Source organism: Lucilia sericata, unplaced genomic scaffold, assembly GCF_015586225.1.
Source record: "Lucilia sericata isolate MDLA Ls3-8-SP2 unplaced genomic scaffold, ASM1558622v1 Contig000232F_arrow, whole genome shotgun sequence".
Classification (NCBI taxonomy): Eukaryota; Metazoa; Arthropoda; class Insecta; order Diptera; family Calliphoridae; genus Lucilia; species Lucilia sericata.
This window is the reverse complement of record NW_023994259.1, coordinates 52,891-71,201: the sequence shown is the minus strand read 5'-3', so window position 1 is coordinate 71,201 and position 18,311 is coordinate 52,891. Positions and strand designations below refer to the sequence as shown.

General features: G+C 30.0%; 2 protein-coding genes across 5 annotated transcripts in view; one reads left to right on the top strand and one right to left on the bottom strand.

Moving 5' to 3' along the window:
* LOC119602438 (protein SHQ1 homolog) overlaps positions 1-18,311 on the top strand; it is a 64,374-nt gene that overhangs the window by 9,055 nt on the left and 37,008 nt on the right. The window contains exon 6 of one of the 2 annotated variants that reach the window (XM_037953960.1): positions 16,630-16,679. The exons of the other annotated variant lie outside the window; for it this stretch is intronic. Coding sequence (XP_037809888.1) covers positions 16,630-16,633 — 4 coding nt within the window. The 3' untranslated portion in view covers positions 16,634-16,679. Of the gene's footprint in view, positions 1-16,629; positions 16,680-18,311 lie in introns of those variants that run through there. 2 annotated transcript variants of the gene reach the window in all.
* LOC119602437 (putative epidermal cell surface receptor) overlaps positions 1-18,311 on the bottom strand; it is a 58,580-nt gene that overhangs the window by 3,505 nt on the left and 36,764 nt on the right. For 2 of the 3 annotated variants that reach the window (XM_037953955.1, XM_037953956.1), the window contains exons 4-7: positions 4,829-5,072; positions 3,819-4,448; positions 3,419-3,682; positions 722-1,699 (exon numbers count right to left, since the gene is read on the bottom strand). In XM_037953955.1, the coding sequence (XP_037809883.1) occupies positions 722-1,699; positions 3,419-3,682; positions 3,819-4,448; positions 4,829-5,072 (2,116 nt within the window). The remainder of the gene's footprint in view (positions 1-721; positions 1,700-3,418; positions 3,683-3,818; positions 4,449-4,828; positions 5,073-18,311) is intronic. The other variant, XM_037953957.1, reaches the window with a different exon arrangement.

The following is an 18,311-nucleotide window of genomic DNA, read 5'->3' as shown; positions in this document are numbered from 1 at the left end:
TATAAACAGATACATTTTTCTATAGAAAAAGTTGTCAGTTTCTGAGCAACTTTTCTATAGAAAAAGATGTCAGTTTCTGAGCAACTTTTCTATAGAAAAAGATGTCAGTTTCTGAGCAACTTTTCTATAGAAAAACATGTCAGTTTCTGAGCAACTTTTCTATATAAAATATATCAGATTCTGAGCCACTTTTCTATAGAAAAAGTTGTCAGTTTCTGATCGACTTTTCTATAGAAAAAGTTGTCAGTTTCTGAGCAACTTTTCTGTATAGAAAGTTGTCAGTTTCTGAGCAACTTTTCTATAGAAAAAGTTGTCAGTTTCTGAGCAACTTTTCTTTAGAAAAAGTTGTCAGTTTCTGAGCAACTTTTCTATAGAAAAAGTTGTCAGTTTCTGAGCAACTTTTCTATAGAAGAAGTGGTCAGTTTCTAAGCAACTTTTCTATAGAAAAAGTTTTCAAATTCTGAGAAACTTTTCTATAGGAAAAGTTTTGAAATTCTGAGAAAAAGTTGTCAGTTTCTGAGCAAATTTTATATAGAGAAAGTTTTTTTTCGGTCAACTTGTCTATAAGCAAAGTAGTCTGTATCCAAGCAATTTTTCTAAGCAAAATTGATGAATTTCTTTTACTAAATATCATTTACTTTTTCCTAAAATAATCTTGAAAATTTAAACGCAACATTTGCTATTTGTAGACTTATGACAAATGAGGGTTTAAAGAATCAACCTGTTTTTTTGGGTTTTGATGCACTTGTTGCTGCATGTTCTGTCGATGGCGGAGCTAAACCTTTAGAAGAGGTGGTCGAGGCAAATTGATTTGTAGTTAAATGTGTAGCCACTGGACCAACGCCTGGTATAACAGGATAGCCACCATATTGCACAGCTTGACCATCAACTATGGCAATGCCATGTGGAGGAGGAGGTGGTGGTAAACCACTATGAACGACTGGAACATATTGACCCTGATGAGGTGGTACCCCGACTCCTGGTATTCCGGGTGGATGGCTACCAGCACCACTTATATTACCATGCCCATGCTGAGGTATCGCCACGTAAGGACCCTGATTGTTGGTATGTTGATTTTGATTGGCAGCATTTTGTTGCAAATGTTGGTAGATATGTTCGATGCGAACATGATGTGGCAAATTGGTTTGTGATGGTTTACCTCCGGGACCTGCTGCTCCTATAATATTGAATAAATCTGATTGACTAGTTGGTGCTGGAGGTTTGCCTTGTGGTATACCATTAGGATTTATGTCGTATTGTTCGTAAGGATTAAAAGGATCATTGTGGTAGAAAGATCCATAGGGACCCTGATTGCCCGGATGTTGTGGTGCTAGATTTTGATTGTAATTAACACTATCATAGGGTGATATACCGCCGCCTAAGTGCACGGGAACAAAACCTGGTCCTATACCAGGATGATGTATGGGTAAATCTTCTTCTTGTGGCTCATGTACATCATATTTAACATCATTTTGTTGGGGTTTAATCAATGGTTTCTTAACATGTTTGTCATGTTTATCGGGTTTTTCATGTTTTTCGGTTTTATCTGGTTTGTAATCAAAACTATAGGGAGCTTGACCACCTTTGGGCAGTTTACCATCCATGGTGGGGTAAAAAGCATTTTCAGACTTTTTGTCCATTTGTTTATTTGTAACAACATTAAGAACTTCTTTTTTATCTGTAGGCTCCGTTGTTGAAACTGCTTTTGTTTAATTACGATTTATTTTCATATTTACAAATGCATTTTTTCAAAAAGATTTTTTATTTAATGAAGCATTTTTTGATATTTTAGTTTATTTTTTTATAAAGTGGGTGAGTGCGCAATTAAAATGATTTTTATATAAAAAATAAAAGAGTTTTTTAATTATAAAACAAATATTATTAAATATGTAGTAATATAAAGAGTAAAAAGGAAATATAGTAATTTTATGAAATTCATTTAGCATTTAGATAAATGTTTAATTTTTAATTTAGTTGATTTTATGTCAGATGTCAGATGATTTTTAATCAAAATGCATTCAATGATCGAATAGAAGGAGAAAACACACATTCAGTAGAAGTGAGAATTTTTTTTAACAAAATATTAGACATTTGTGTAATATGGGTCTCATGCAAAAGGAGGAATTAACCAGTTAGTCACTTGTAGGTTATTTCAAATAGGATTCCAAAGAAGGAAAATTATTTCAGGAAATATTTTCAGATCCTGAAACACATTTCTATAGATAAAGTTGTCAAAATTCTGAGAAAATTTTCTTTAAAAGTTATTAGATTCTGAGCAAGAAAAAGTTGTCAGTTTCTAAGCAACTTTTCTGAAGGAAAAGCTATTTTTTCGGAGCGACTTTTCTATAAAAAAAGTTGTCAGATTTTGAGCAACTTTTCTATTCAAAAAGTTGTTAGAGTCTGAGCAACTTGTCTACAGAAAGAGTTGACTGAGTCTAAGCAACTTTTCTATAGCAAAAGTTGTCGGATTCTGAGCAACTTTTCAATAGAAAAATATTTCAGATTCTGAACACCTTTTATGTAGATAAATTCTGAGCAACGTTTCTATAAAAAAACATTGTCAATTTCTGAGCAACTTTTTTTATGAAAAACAGTTAAATTCTGAGCAACTTTTTTATAAAAAGGTAGTCAGTTTCCAAAAATTGTTTCTATAGAAAATGTTGTCAGTTTCTTACAACTTTTCTATATGAAACGTTGTCAGATTCTGACCAACTTTCCGTAGAAAAAGTTTTTAGTTTATGAGCAACTTTTCTATAGAAAAATTTTCAGTTTCTAAGCAACTTTTCTATTGAAAAAGTTTTCAGTTTTTGAGCTACTTTTTTATTGGAAAAGTTATTAGTTTCTGACCAACTTTTCTATAGGGAAAGTTCTTAGTTTCTGACACATTTTTTATAGAAAAAGTTGCCAGATTCTGTACAACTTTTCTGTAGAAAAAGTTAAACTTTTTTTGAGCAACATTTCTATACAAAAATTTGTCAGTTACTAGACCACATTGCTAGAAACAGTTGACAGTTTTTGAGCAACTTTTCTGTGAAAAAGTTTATAAAAAGTCAGATGTAACTTGAGCAATTTTTCTGTATGAAAACGTAACAGTTTAGTCAGTTTGTGGTATTTAAGCCTCAGGGGTATCATGAATTAATGTCGCCTTGTTTCCATAATATTATTTAATTCAAAACCTTCCTTTTCCAAATAAATATATATTTATATAGCAAAAAAAATATTTAATATTCAATATAAATTCTACAAAAAAACCACAAGCAAACTAAGCCGGTTGTTTAACCTCCTTGGACCCATATTAGTGATATTTACTTATTTGCATGTTTCACATTCAAAAAGAAACAAAGGCAAAAAAAGCTTTTCACACAAGTACATGCAACGTAAAATACAACGTTAAGTAAAACCAATGCATCATATTTACCATTATGGCCCTGGTGTTCAGCCGATATTTCTTCCTCATCCTCTTCTTCCTTCTCTTTGCTTTCGTTGTCTTGGCCATTGTAGGGTCTGCCGGTTTCGAAAGCAGTACAAGACCAATGTTTGCAACATTCATCATCGGGTATGGGTACTAGACGGGCCTGAGAGATGTGACAGCCCAAATCGGCTGGTGGTAGAGCCAAAACCGGAGGACAAGCAGGACGGCATTCTACTTTGCCATTTTCACAATAACAATGTTGTTCACAGCCTAATAAATGCACAATGAGGCAAAACAATGTGTATGAGGAATGAAAGGGGGGAAGAGAGAGTTAATAGGTGTTGTTTTTTTTTTTTTTTTTTGGTGTGGGTTATAATGATAAATGTTAAAGTTAGGACGGTCTTACCTGTTAGATTAGTGGGTATTTGAGACCAATTTTCAAATTCTTGTCCCCTATAGGTACAAGTACCATTGTCCATGCAACGCATGCTATCGGGACAACAGTTGGGAGCTTCTGGTTTGAAATTTGCCGGCTCTGGTTCCCATTTCAAACAGTGAGGATTCAAGACATCCAAACCAAATGTTGAGGGACACTGTAGTTTAGCACAATGAACACCCTCTCGTGTACATATACACAATTGTTCACAACCATCATGGAATTGTTTGCCATCGGTATACATTTGACCCTTATATTCACAAACAGCGTCCGAAACAGCGCCATCAACATCACGACCCTCTTGAAAACCATAACCATCATCACCTATAGAATTATGAGCCGTGGGAGGGGAAGGTGTTTGTTCGTGATCATCCAAAGTAACATCACACAATTCCAACTGACAACACACATCTTTGGGATCCTTAACAAATACACACTTGTCCAGACGTGTGTGATTACGTTCAGGACATCTGGGTTTACAATTCATTATGCCTCCTTCATCACAGTGACAAATCTGTTCACAGCCAATTTCCAAACGTTCACGGAATTTATAAATACCACCATTATAATGACAATCAAGACGTGTTTTATGTGTTGAAGCTGTATTTTTTTTTTCAATTTTTTTTTGTTTGTTTGAAATTTTATAATTTGGATGGCAGTTTGTGTGTTGTGTGTTTTTTTTGTTTGAATGAATATGAAATGAAATTAAAAACGAGATTAACATTTGATACAACCAAAGACATAATAACAAAAAGCAATGATTATAAGCTAAATATGATATAGAAATATGTATGACAAATATCCCCACTAAAAAATGAACTAATATATATATAACTTAAAACTAAATTTATAAGGAAGTATTAGCAAATTGTTTGCTTTTGTTTACTATGTTACTCTATATAATAACTAACAATACTTTACCTTTTTTGCGTTAAAAAAAAAACAAACAAACAAACATATTAATTTCCCTTTACACTTACCATTCATTGATTCAGCTGTTGATTGCGTAGGCAAAAATGATTCCTCGGCTGTGACACATTCCATCATGCTACAGCACTCATCATCTTCTACGGCAATTTCACGACAATTTGTCTGCTCATTTTCCAAAGACATTTGCATAGTGCCACGTTTAAATGTTTTACCCATACAACGGGGTGAACAAATCCATTCGCCACGATTACAAGTACAACGTTCATCACAGCCACGTTCCATATTTTCACCATTCTAAAATGAAATCGTTAGAAAAAGAAAAACAAAATCAATTAAATTTGTTACTTATTTTCGTGGTTTTCTTTTGAAAACATATTTTAGAAATTTAATATAATTTGCAACAAAAAGAAAAAAAAATTATTCATTCTTTCATTCATTCTAACATGCCTCTGGAGTCATGATTTTTAAGTAAATTACTTTAAAATAATTGTATAGCTAAGTTTTTAGAGCATAAATTTTCTAGTAATTCTATTCTTTGGTGTATTTATTAACTTAAATTAAAGTAAACTTTCTTAACCAGCCATAAAATATTGCAAAAAAAAAAAAAAAAAATATAAATAATGCTTACTAAATTGACTAAATTTGTTTAACACCAAATTTAGTGTCTTAATTTGAGATCATTTGAAACTCATTAGTCTGTTTTTTTTTCTTCACATTTGCGAAACTATAATTATTTGCAAAAAAAGGTTAATTACTATTAGTAGGTTTTACTAGTATTACCAGTGTGTATAATTTTGCAATAAATATTTAATAAATCATTTAATATGACTCAATAAACAAAGGTCTTAATATAGAGAAAGCCAGATTCTGATCAGTTTTTCTATAGAAAAAGTTGCCAGATTTAGAGCAGCTTTTCTATAGAAAAAGTCAGAATCTGAGGAACTTTTCTATGGAAAAAGTTTTCAGATTCTCAGCAGCTTTTCTATAGAAAAAGTTGTCAGAATCTGAGCAGCTTTTCTATAGAAAAATTTATCAGATCCAGAGCAACTTTTCTACGGAAAAATTGACATATTCTGAGCAACTTTTCTATGGAAAAAGTTGTCAGAATCTGAGCAACTTTCCTACAGATTCAGATTCAACTTTTGTACATAAAAAGTTGTCAGATTCTGAGCAATTTTTCTACAGATTCAGATTCTGAGCAGCTTTTCTATAGAAAAAGTTGTCAGATTCTGAGCAACTTTTGTCAGAATCTGAGCAGCTTTTCTATAGAAAAATTTATCAGATTCTGAGCAACTTTTCTACGGAAAAAGTTGTCAGAATCTGAGCAGCTTTTCTATAGAAAAATTTATCAGAATCTGAGCAGCTTTCTATAGAGAAATTTATCAGATTCTGAGCAACTTTTGTACATAAAAAGTTGTCAGATTCTGAGCAACTTTTCTACGGAAAAGTTGTCAGATTCTGAGCAACTTTTCTATAGAAAAATTTATCAGAATCTGAGCAGCTTTCTATAGAAAAATTTATCAGATTCTGAGCAACTTTTGTACATAAAAAGTTGTCAGATTCTGAGCAACTTTTCTACGGAAAAGTTGTCAGATTCTGAGCAACTTTTCTACGGAAAAGTTGTCAGATTCTGAGCAACTTTTCTACAGATTCAGATTCTGAGCAGCTTTTCTATAGAAAAAGTCAGATTCTGAGCAACTTTTCTACGGAAAAAGTTGTCAGAATCTGAGCAGCTTTTCTATAGAAAAATTTATCAGAATCTGAGCAGCTTTCTATAGAAAAATTTATCAGATTCTGAGCAACTTTTGTACATAAAAAGTTGTCAGATTCTGAGCAACTTTTCTACGGAAAAGTTGTCAGATTCTGAGCAACTTTTCTACAGATTCAGATTCTGAGTAACTTTTGTACTTAAAAAGTTGTCAGATTTGAGCAACTTTTCTACAGATTCAGATTCTGAGCAGCTTTCCTATAGAAAAAGTTGACAGATTCTGAGCAACTTTTGTCAGAATCTGAGCAGCTTTTCTATAAAAAAATTTGTCAGATTCTGAGCAACTTTTCTACCGAAAAATTGTCAGATTCTGAGCAACTTTTCTATGGAAAAAGTTGTCAGATTCTGAGCAACTTTTCTACAGATTCAGATGCTGAACAGCTTTTCTATAGAAAAAGTTGTCAGATTCTGAGCAAATATTGTACAGAAATAGTCGTCAGATTCTGGGCAACTTTTCTACAGAAAAAGTCGTAAGATCCTGTGCAACTTTTCTATAGAAAAAGTTGTCAGATTTTGAGCAACTTTTCTACAGAAAAAGTTGTCAGATTCTGAGCAACTTTTCTACAGAAAAAGTTTTCAGATGTTGATCAACTTTTCCATAGAAAAAGTTGTCAGATTTTGAGCATAGTAAAACTTGTCGGACTCTGAGCAAATTTTCTTTAGAAAAAGTGATCAGATGCTGAGCAACTTCTGTTTAGAAAAGTTGACAAATTCGAAGAAATTTTTTCTATAAAAAAAGTTGGCAGATTCTGAGCAATTTTTCTGCAGATAAAGTTGTCAATTTCCACCAATTTTATATAAGAAAACTTTTCAGTTTTTGAGCAACTTTTCCATAGAAAAAGTTGTTAGATTCTGAGCAACAATTTTATAGAATAAAGATTTTTAGAAAATTTTTCTATAGAAAAAGTTACCAGATTAAAAAAAATACAGATTATGAACAATGTTTCCATAAATTTGTAAATTCTTTATAAGTTTCTCTATAGAATATTTTAGATTAATTCTCTATTTATAGAAAATTTGTTTAAATTCCCCATTTTTATAAATTTGTTTCTTTGTTTTAATATTCTGTTTTCAAAACTAGATTAATATTTTTTAAGAAAGAATCTGTCGGTTTTCCAAAACTTTAAAAGGAAATTGATATGATATTCTTATCTAAAGTGCTTAATACGTTTAGCTGTCAAATAATCTATTTAAATATTTTTCCCTTTTCTTTTCTATAACACTTGACACTAGCTTTTTAAACAGCTACAATATTGTTACCAAATTTTCTATAAAACTAAACCACTCCTATATATAACAAAATATATTTTCCAAATACGTTTTGTTTAAATCTAATCTTTTAAAACATTCACGTTGTTCTAAGAATATACATTTAAATGGCTTTAAAAAGTAACTTGTTTAGTTATATTTATGCATAAACACACATCCGAGAATTGACGCCAGTATTTATATATTTATTTTATAACTGGTATTAATATAATTGTTTTTAATACATTTCCTTATATGTAAACAATTAATTAAGAAATTAAATAAAAAAATACTTTGCTCTAGCTGTTTGAACTGTTATATCAACAAGTATGCATCTTAAGTCTTTTGTTTTAATAAGAAACATTTGAGTCATGATTAGCTTTAGAAGAAATATTTAATTGTTTTTTTTCTATTTAATAAAAAAATATAATTAATAAATTACGTAAATATAATTTAAAAGAAATTAATATGATTTTATTATAAGATGTTGTTGTTTATGACGGTAATATAAATAGTATGTATGTATGTGTATAAAACCAACAAAAATTCATATTTGGTAATAAAAAAAAGTGAATGCTATTTTTTCATATTTAACTATGAATGTGAAGTATATTTTGTGAATGTTATAATTTTAGTTTTTTATTTAACTTTTTATTATTATTATTATTATTTAAAAATATTATGCACTATATTATATGTGCAGTAGCTTTGTTATTTTGTTGTTGCTATTTCATACGGTCGTCTGATTTTATTTCAAACTGTAAAATGCAAGTGTTTTTGTCTTAAACTCTAACTAAGTTTTATATACATACAAATGTATGTTTGTTTAAAATTGTGTATTATTTCTTTTAAGATTTCATTGGCCTGCTTCTATTTTATTAACGTTTGTATTTTTTTTTTCATTATTATTATTTTTCATTTGTTGTTGGTTTTATTGTTAAACATAATGCGGCTTTTTCGTTCCACTTTTATTTGTGTGTTTTTTTTTCTTGTAAGTTTTTGCAACCGGGTTTTCATCATAATAAAACAACAAATATCTACTAAAATCACTAACAAAGTTTTTTTGCTTTTAGCCAAATAGTTTTAGACTTTCAATTCAAAACCAAAAAAAAAAAAAACAACAGATCTTATAACCGGTCTACTAAATGTATGGGGTGTCATTAAAATAGTATTGTTTAACAAATATTAGTGTTGGTTTCTTGCTATTTGTTTGGGTTTGTCTATTGTTCATGATCTGCTTAAGTTAGTTACAAATAGAGAAACAAAGTTTTTAGGGAACAAATTTTGTTACGAAAAAAGTAATAATTTAAAAAGTATGTTAAATTAAGTATGAATAATTTAAAGTTTTGGAGACCTTCTTTTAAAACAATAATTGATAATTTTTTAAGATGTTTGCTTTTATTATGAGATTTTTTGTTTATCTGTCTTTAAAGCGACAGATTTAGACAATTATTAACTATTTAAAAACAATTAAGTTTTGAGGAAGTAAAAGTAAAAGGTATAAAAATAGGTAATTAAATTACTTTTATATATATTAATATGGTTAAAGGGTTAAATAAGCAGAACAATGGGCAAAGTTAATGCCGGGTGTTTGGCAGAGCAGCAGAGGGCAGCCGGAGGCAGAATAAAACGAACGAAACGAACAACGAACGAAACGAACGAACTAACGAACGAACGAACAAACGAACGAAACAACGAAACGAACTAAGAAAAACAAACGGAACGGCACGAACTAAGAACGAAACTAACGAATCGAACGAACGAACGAAACTAAAACGAACGAACGAACGAACGAAAGAACGAACTAACGAAACAAACGAACTAAAGAACGAACGAACGAACGCAACGAACGAACGAACAGAACGAACGAACGAACGAACGAACGAAACGAAACGAACGAACGAAAGACGAACGAAACGAACGCAACGAACAACTAACTAACTAACTAACTAACTAACTACTAACTAACTAACTAACTACTAACTAACTAACTAACTAACTAACTAACTAACTAACTAACTACTAACTACTAACTAACTAACTAACTAACTAACTAACTAACTAACTAACTACTACTACTAACTAACTAACTAACTAACTACTAACTAACTACTAACTACTAACTAACTAACTAACTAACTAACTAACTAACTAACTAACTACCTAACTAACTAACTAACTAACTAACTACTAACTAACTAACTAACTAACTACTAACTAACTAACTAACTAACTAACTACTAACTAACTAACTAACTAACTACTAACTAACTACTAACTAACTAACTACTAACTAACTAACTAACTAACTAACTAACTAACTAACTAACTAACTAACTAACTACTAACTAACTAACTAACTAACTAACTAACTAACTACTAACTAACTAGCTAACTAACTAACTAACTAACTAAATAACTAACTGACTAACTAACTAACTGAGTGACTGGGCTGGCCTGGCTGACTGACTAACTGACTAACTACTAACTAAAAAACTATCTATCTATCTATCTATCTATCTATCTATCTATCTATCTATCTATCTATCTATCTATCTATCTATCTATCTATCTATCTATCTATCTATCTATCTATCTATCTATCTATCTATCTATCTATCTATCTATCTATCTATCTATCTATCTATCTATCTATCTATCTATCTATCTATCTATCTATCTATCTATCTATCTATCTATCTATCTATCTATCTATCTATCTATCTATCTATCTATCTATCTATCTATCTATCTATCTATCTATCTATCTATCATCTATCTATCTATCTATCTATCTATCTATCTATCTATCTATCTATCTATCTATCTATCTCTCTATCTATCTATCTATCTATCTATCTATCTATCTATCTCTATCTATCTATATATCTATCTATCTATCTATCTATCTATCTATCTATCTATCTACCTATCTTTCTATATATATATATATATATATATATATATATATATATATATATATATATATATATATATATATATATATCTTTTTGTTCTTTTTGATATCAAATTTGGCATTGTTTGAGCACTAGAAATATTTTTATATTTTTTTGAAAAAAGGTATTTCAATAAAACTTTGAAGATCACGATTTTTGGTTCTACTAGGATGTACCTTTTAGAAAAGCTGGACCCCCTAGTATTTATTAACCTGAAGTTTGTGTCTTATGTCTTTCGTTTTCTCAGAACTTTAACCACAATTTTTTTTTGTATCTAAAAAAACTCCAATTATTTATTACAAACATTAATGACAATTCATTAACACTAGTTAGGTGTTTACATTTAAGGCCAAGGGGATAATAATTCATTACTACCATATATTACAACATTATCTTTAATTATCAAAGGTCGTCTACTTTACAATATATGTATGTATGTGCTTTAATTTCCAGGCCACATACTCTTTATGTGTAAATTTTTTTAAATTTGTTATAATTCTATTTGTTACAAATACAGTGTTTTTAATTAACTTTAATCTAATAACCACCTAAACTTTTAAACAACATGCAATAATGTAATTAAAGTTACACAAAAAAACTCTTTAACAAGTAGTTGGTCATTGAGTAAAGTTTTGATTAATTTTACTACTTTTGGCTTTAAAGCGTTTTAGCTCAGACGAAAAAAAATTTAAGGTAACATGTTGTATCTACATGTCTATACAGGTAAATGTACTCCGTACACACAATACCATAATATGTATTTTGCACCAATATCAGCAGCAGTAGTGGCATGAACAACAACAAAAAGCACGTGTGGCATGAGTTGGCTTTAAGTTTTAAAAAGAAAAATTACTTAAAGCAATTTTTAGTTTTTATTATTTTATTTTTTTTTTTTGTTTTCGTCAAGTAAATCAACGTAAGACTCATATTGAAAGTGAAAGTATTTATTACACATTTTTTGCTTATTTTTTTTTTTTTTGTGGAAAAAGTAAGCAACACATATATAAATGCAAATTTGTATTTACTTTTTTTGGTCAGCAAGATGTGTTTCACTTTTTTTGTAAGTTTCTTTTATTTGTTTTGGCTAAAGTGAAAAAAAAACAAAACGTTTAATGAACATTTTTTTCTTAAACATGCCTATTTCTTTTCATATTTGCATGTTAATTGCAATTATAATTACTGAGCAGTTAAATATTAAACATGATGAAAGTGATAGACAATTTTAAAGAAATGTTAAAACAAAGTAAATATGGGTGCTGGCTAAAAGAAAACAGATGAAAGGTGTTGTTAGTATAGGAAAGTTGGGATTTTAAAAACAAATCAGTTATTTATGTGAAGCCAGGGTGTCTTTGGTTGATAAGTCAAGGCTGTGTGAAGAGGTCGACATCTTTGCATAATAACTGCTGAAATACTCAGAGTACTATAGGAAATTGTGTCAATAATTTATTGAACTTTACAGAATTTTAAACAATAATTAATTTCTTAGAACATATGATTTTTGACGAATTTTAACTTTGTCTTTCTGTCTGTTAGAATCAGTTTTTTGGAGGTTCCAAATTTTTTCGGAATCAAAATCTTGAATTATTCTATTACACAGTGAGAAAAGGAAATATTCACGCTTGGTACCAAATTGACACCAAAGAGTTTATAATTTTTCAATAACATCCGTTGTCAAAGTATATACATACGTACGACAACACTATGTAATGTAATGACAATGCAATGCTGTCAATATTGCAACAATTCGTTGTCAAAATCTAAATTTTATACACATCCGTTGTCTAAATGTTAACAAACGTGGTAAGCTCACTATTGGCAACGGATTGTTTGTCAATAGTGAGCTTACCACGTTTGTTAACATTTAGACAACGGATGTGTATAACATTTAGATTTCTACAACGAATTTTTGCAATGTTGTCAACATTACATAGTGTTGTCGTACGTATGTATATACTTTGACAACGGAAGGTATTGAACAATTATGAATTCTTTGGTGTCAATTTGGTACCAGGCGTGTGTATTTCTTTTTCCCTCTGTGTAGTTAAAATCAAATCGCAAAGGAAATTGAACCCGTCAGAACACTGGATGAACTAAAACTTCATATTTAAAACATTTCCCAAATTGTATACATTTTTTAAGAGCTAGTCTATTGTTTATTTCAATTAGATTATTATTTTACGCAATAAAAGTTTTAACAGCTTATTATTATTCTACGATTAACTTTTGTAATAATCTAAACACTCTCTTACATATTAATTATCTAAATGTAATGCCCTTTAAAATTTATTATTCAGTTACAATAAGACCTGATGTGTTTTCTAAAAATATAACTAATATTATTTCTAAGTTTTAAATATTATTCTTGGCATAGATTTATATCAAGACATTTGCACAAACTTGAAGTCGCAAACAGAAATTCCCACAAAAGAACAAATCAAGCCTTAATAACTAATATAGCTTAAGTATAAATCTTTAGAAAATTTCATAGCAGTACTAACAGATCAAAACACTCTAATTTATATTCTTTTTGAAAACATTTCACTTTTTTTAAGCTTGAAAATGTTTTAAGACAATTATGCTACAATTTATTGTAGACTTTAGTCACGTACGTCTTAAAATATACAAACATACACAAGTTACATAATATGTAGTAGTAAATGAAATCTTTAATAAAATGTTTGTCATATAAACACAATTCATTGAAGTCAATCAATGATTTCAAAAACTAAATTGTTTGTTTATATAATTTTTGTTTGCAGTTTTTTTTTTTGCCAGACTGTTTGGGATATTTAAAAAGTTTGTAATTAAGTTATGTCCGTCTTAACTAAAATATAAAACTAAGCTATGTATAGTTTATGCTATCGACAATCTTTAGTCGAAATACATTTGACGAAAATATATTCCACTGTATAGACTTTTCTAAAATCGAAACTGTCTGAATTAGATTCGAGACTATAGCACAAGCTAATTCGAGAGTAGATAGTCGAGGCTATAGACTAAGCTATAGTCAACACCTAAAAGCTAGTTAAAATTGAGACTATAGAGTATACAAAATACGATACTGTAGATTATAGTCGAGAATGTAGACTAAGCTATGGGCAAGACTATAGATTTACCTGTAATCGAAGCTATAGAGTAAGTTAAAGTCTATAGTCGACACCATAGACTAAGCTGTAGGCGACAAAAGCCAAAGTCGAGCCTATAGACTAAGCTATAGTCGAGAGTATTCACTAAGCAATTGTAGTTGTAGTTGTTGCTGAGGATGGCAGCCCTTGGCCGAAAAATTTCGGGTCATTCCGGTACGTAGAACCGGCTGTCGGAGAATGCCGAAAATAAAGTAAGCCTATAGACTAAGCTATAGTCGAGAGTATTCACTAAGCAATTGTCGAGATTATAGACTAAGCTATTGTTGAGACTATAGATTTCTCTGTAATCAAAACTATAGACTATGTTAAAATCGAGACTATAACTATTCCAAAGTCGAGATCATAGACTAAGCAATAGTCGAGAGTATAGACTAAGCTATAGTCGGGGTTAAGTAAAAGTCGAGACTATAACCAAGACTATAACCAAGTATTATAAACAAGGTTATAGTTGAGACTATAAACTTAGATATAATGAACACTATAGACTGTAAATTATAGACTATAAAGAAGCTATTGAGATTATAGACTAAGCTATAGTCGATACTATAGACTAAGCTGTAGACGATACTATAGCGAAGCAATAGTCGGGACTATAGCTTAGTCACTAAGTTATAGTCGAGATTGTAGACTAAACTATAGTTGAGACTATAGAGAAAGTTATAGTCGAGACTATAGACTAAACTATAGTTTAGAATATAGACTAAGCTATAGTCGAGACTATAGACTATAGTCGAGATTATAGACTAAGCTATAGTCAAGACTATAGACTAAACTATAGTAGGATATAAAAGCCAAAGTCGAGACAATAGACTAAGCTATAGTCGAGAGTATACACTAAGCTATAGAATAAGCTATTGCCGAGACTATATACTTATATGTAATCGAAACTATAGACTATGTCGCAATGGTCGAGAGTAAAGACTAAGCTATAGTCGAAGTAATAGAAGTAACTAGAGACTAAGTAAAAGTCGAGACTATAACCAAGCTATAGTTAAGACTATAGTCGAGATTATAAAATAAGCTATAGTCGAGATTATAGAATAAGCTATAGCCGAGATGATAGAATAAGCTGATAGATAGAGATGATAGAATATGCAAAGCTATAGTCAGTATTATATACAAGGTTATAGTTGAGACTATAAACTTAGATACAATGAACACTATGGACTGTAAATTATATACTATAACTAAGCTATTGAGACTATATAGTCTATATAGACTAATTTATAGACTAAACTGCAGGCAATACTATAGGCGAAGCAATAGTCGAGACTATAGCTTAGTCACTAAGCTATAGTCAAGATTGTAGACTAAACTATAGCTGAGGCCATAGACAAAGTTATAGTCGTGACTATAGACTAAACTATAGTTGAGAATATAGACTAAGCTATAGTCGAGATTGTAGACTAAGCTATAGTCGAAACTATAGACTAAACTATAGTAGGCTACAAAAGCCAAAGCCAAGGCTAAGCTATAGTCGGGAGTAAACACTAAGCTGTTGTCTAGATTATAGCCTAAGCTATAGCAGAGACTATAGACTTATCTATAATCGAAACTATGTTAAAATCGAGTCTACACCTAACCTAAAGTCGAGATCATAGACTAAGCAATGGTCGAATAAGCTACAGTCGAGAATATAGAATAAGCTATCGTCGAGACTATATGCTATGTTGCAGATGAGACTATAGGCAAAGCTATAGTCAACATTGTAGTTGAGACTATAACTTAGATATAATGAACACTATAAATTGTAGACTATAACTAAGCTATAGTTGAGACTATAGACTAAGCTATATTCGAGATTATAGACTAAGCTATAGTCGACACTATAGGCTAAGATGTAGACGATACTACTGCTTAGTCACTAAACTGTAGTTGAGACTATAAACAAAGTTATAGTCGAGACTATAGACTAAACTATAGTTGAGACTATAGACTAGATTATAGTCGAGACTATGGACTAAGCTGTAGACGATACTATAGGCGAAGCAATAGTCGAGACTATAGACTAAACTATAGTTGAGACTATAGACAAAGCTATAGTCGAGACTATAGACTAAACTATAGTTAAGACTATATATTAGATTATAGACAAGACTATAATCTAGTAGGCAAGACTTTAGACAAAGCTAGCTATTTTATAGCTGGAACTTAGAACCAAGCTATTGACAAACTATAGCCTAAACTCCACTCGTAACTATAGAATAAACTATACTCGAGACCATAGACTGAATTAAATTCAAGACTAAAACTACACTTTAGTATAGCTGTAATCGTCAAATATCTCACTCTTCCTTTTGATTACTTTTCTTTGAACATTTTGATTTATTTTACTTTAATTTTTTGGCATAACACTTGTATTTTTTTAGTAATTTCCTTTTTGGTGTTATTTTTTATGGCTTTCCTGTATTAGCATTTTTCCACTATAAGGAAAACTAGTTATTGTTTCTTTTTATATACATTGATTTTTGAAATAGATTTTTGCATAAAAAATGTATAGTTTTATGGTGATTATGGCAAATTTTTGTATACATACTGGTATTTCTTTTTGGTAATATATGTCTTTCGGTTTCATGTTTTTATTTTAATTTTTATTTTATTTATATTTTATATTGCTTCCAAAAGATCAAAAAACATTTCCTAGTTGATCCAGTTTTTTGTGTATTTTTTTTTAAACATGATTTTGTTGTATTATTTTCTTTAATTTTATATTTATTTATATATATTTTTAGATAATATGTGCTGCGTTGTGTGCAAGAAAAAATATATAGAAAAAAGTGTTGAAAAAAATATGTCTGTCTGCTTTATGAATGGCGTAAAATCAAAGTGTGTTGTATTTAATGCGGACAATGACTTTAAAACTAAAGCAAATGTAATGATAATCAGGTAATTTATGTACATATATGTATGTAGTATGTATGTAGTTTTTTGGTTTTATTTTCTTTATTTTTTAATGTCTATATTTCATGTGCAGGAAAATGGTTTTTATTTTATTTAGTAGTCAAAGTTTTATTTTAGTTGTTTGAAATTTGAAAATATGTTTGAGTTAAAATTAAAGAAAATTTCTCTAAAGGCGTTTTGTCTCATGACAAGTAACATCAAAATGTTGATTTATTTTTGTCTGTGGATTATGTTTTTCTTATATTGTGAAATACTAAATATGATATGTTACATTAAACAGGAAAATAAAATCCTTGAAATGATTAGACAAGTATAGAAAAGGAAGTAACACATGTCAAATATTATTGTTCGAACTATAACAAGACTATAAACTAAGGGATAGTAGATACTTTGGACTAAACTATAGTCGATACAGTAGTAGAAAGTATTAACTGAACTGTAGACATAACCATAGTCGGCAGTATAAAGAAAACTATAGTATAGACTTTAGACTATTGTAAAGAGACTAAAGCCAGGGTATAGACTGACATGTAGGGCAAACTATACTGTATACTTTAGACTAAACTAGAGTTTAAACTATAGATCAACATGTAGTGTACTATAGTCATAACTATATTCCAGACTAAAGACCAACCTATTGCCGAGACTATTACTAAACTATTGTAGTGACTATAGACTAAACTATAGATGAAACTATAGTTGATGCTATAGACAAAAAGTAGACGATACTATAGACTGAGCTAAAACGAGACTGTAGACTAAAATTAATCTAAACTAAACTATAGTCGACATTGTAGACTACAGTCGAGAATACATACTAAAAAGCAGTAGAGGCTATAGACTGAACTATGATCAAGTCTAAAGATCAAATTGTTCCAACTATAGACAAAACTATAGAGTAACTATAGTCGAGACTATGCACTAAACTATATATAGTTGATGCTATAGACAAAAAAGTAGACGAGACGGTAGGCTGAACTAAAAACGAGAGTGTAGACTAAACTTAATCTGAACTATGGACTAAACTGAACTATAGTCGAGGTTGTAGACTACAGTCGAGACTACAATTTAAAAAGCAAACTATCAAACTATCGAATAAACTATAATCGAGACTATGCATTAAACTTAGTCGAAACTATAGAGTAACTATAGTCGAGACTATGGACTAATCTATAGTCGAGATTATGCACTAAACTATAGTTGATGTTATAGACAAATAGTAGACGAGACTATAGGCTGAACTAAAAACGAGACTGTAAACTAAACTTAATCTAAACTATAGACTAAGCTAAACTATAGTCGAGATTGTAGACAACAAATTGTCAAGTCTAAAGATTAAATCATCTCAAACTAGGCGAGACTGTGGACTAAACTATAATCAAGACTATGCACTAAACTTAGTCGACACTGTAGATCACACTATAGTCTAGACAATTGAATAAATTATAGTCGAGACTGTAGTCAATTATATAGCCTGAACTGTAGTCAAGTCTATCAACTAAACTATACTTGA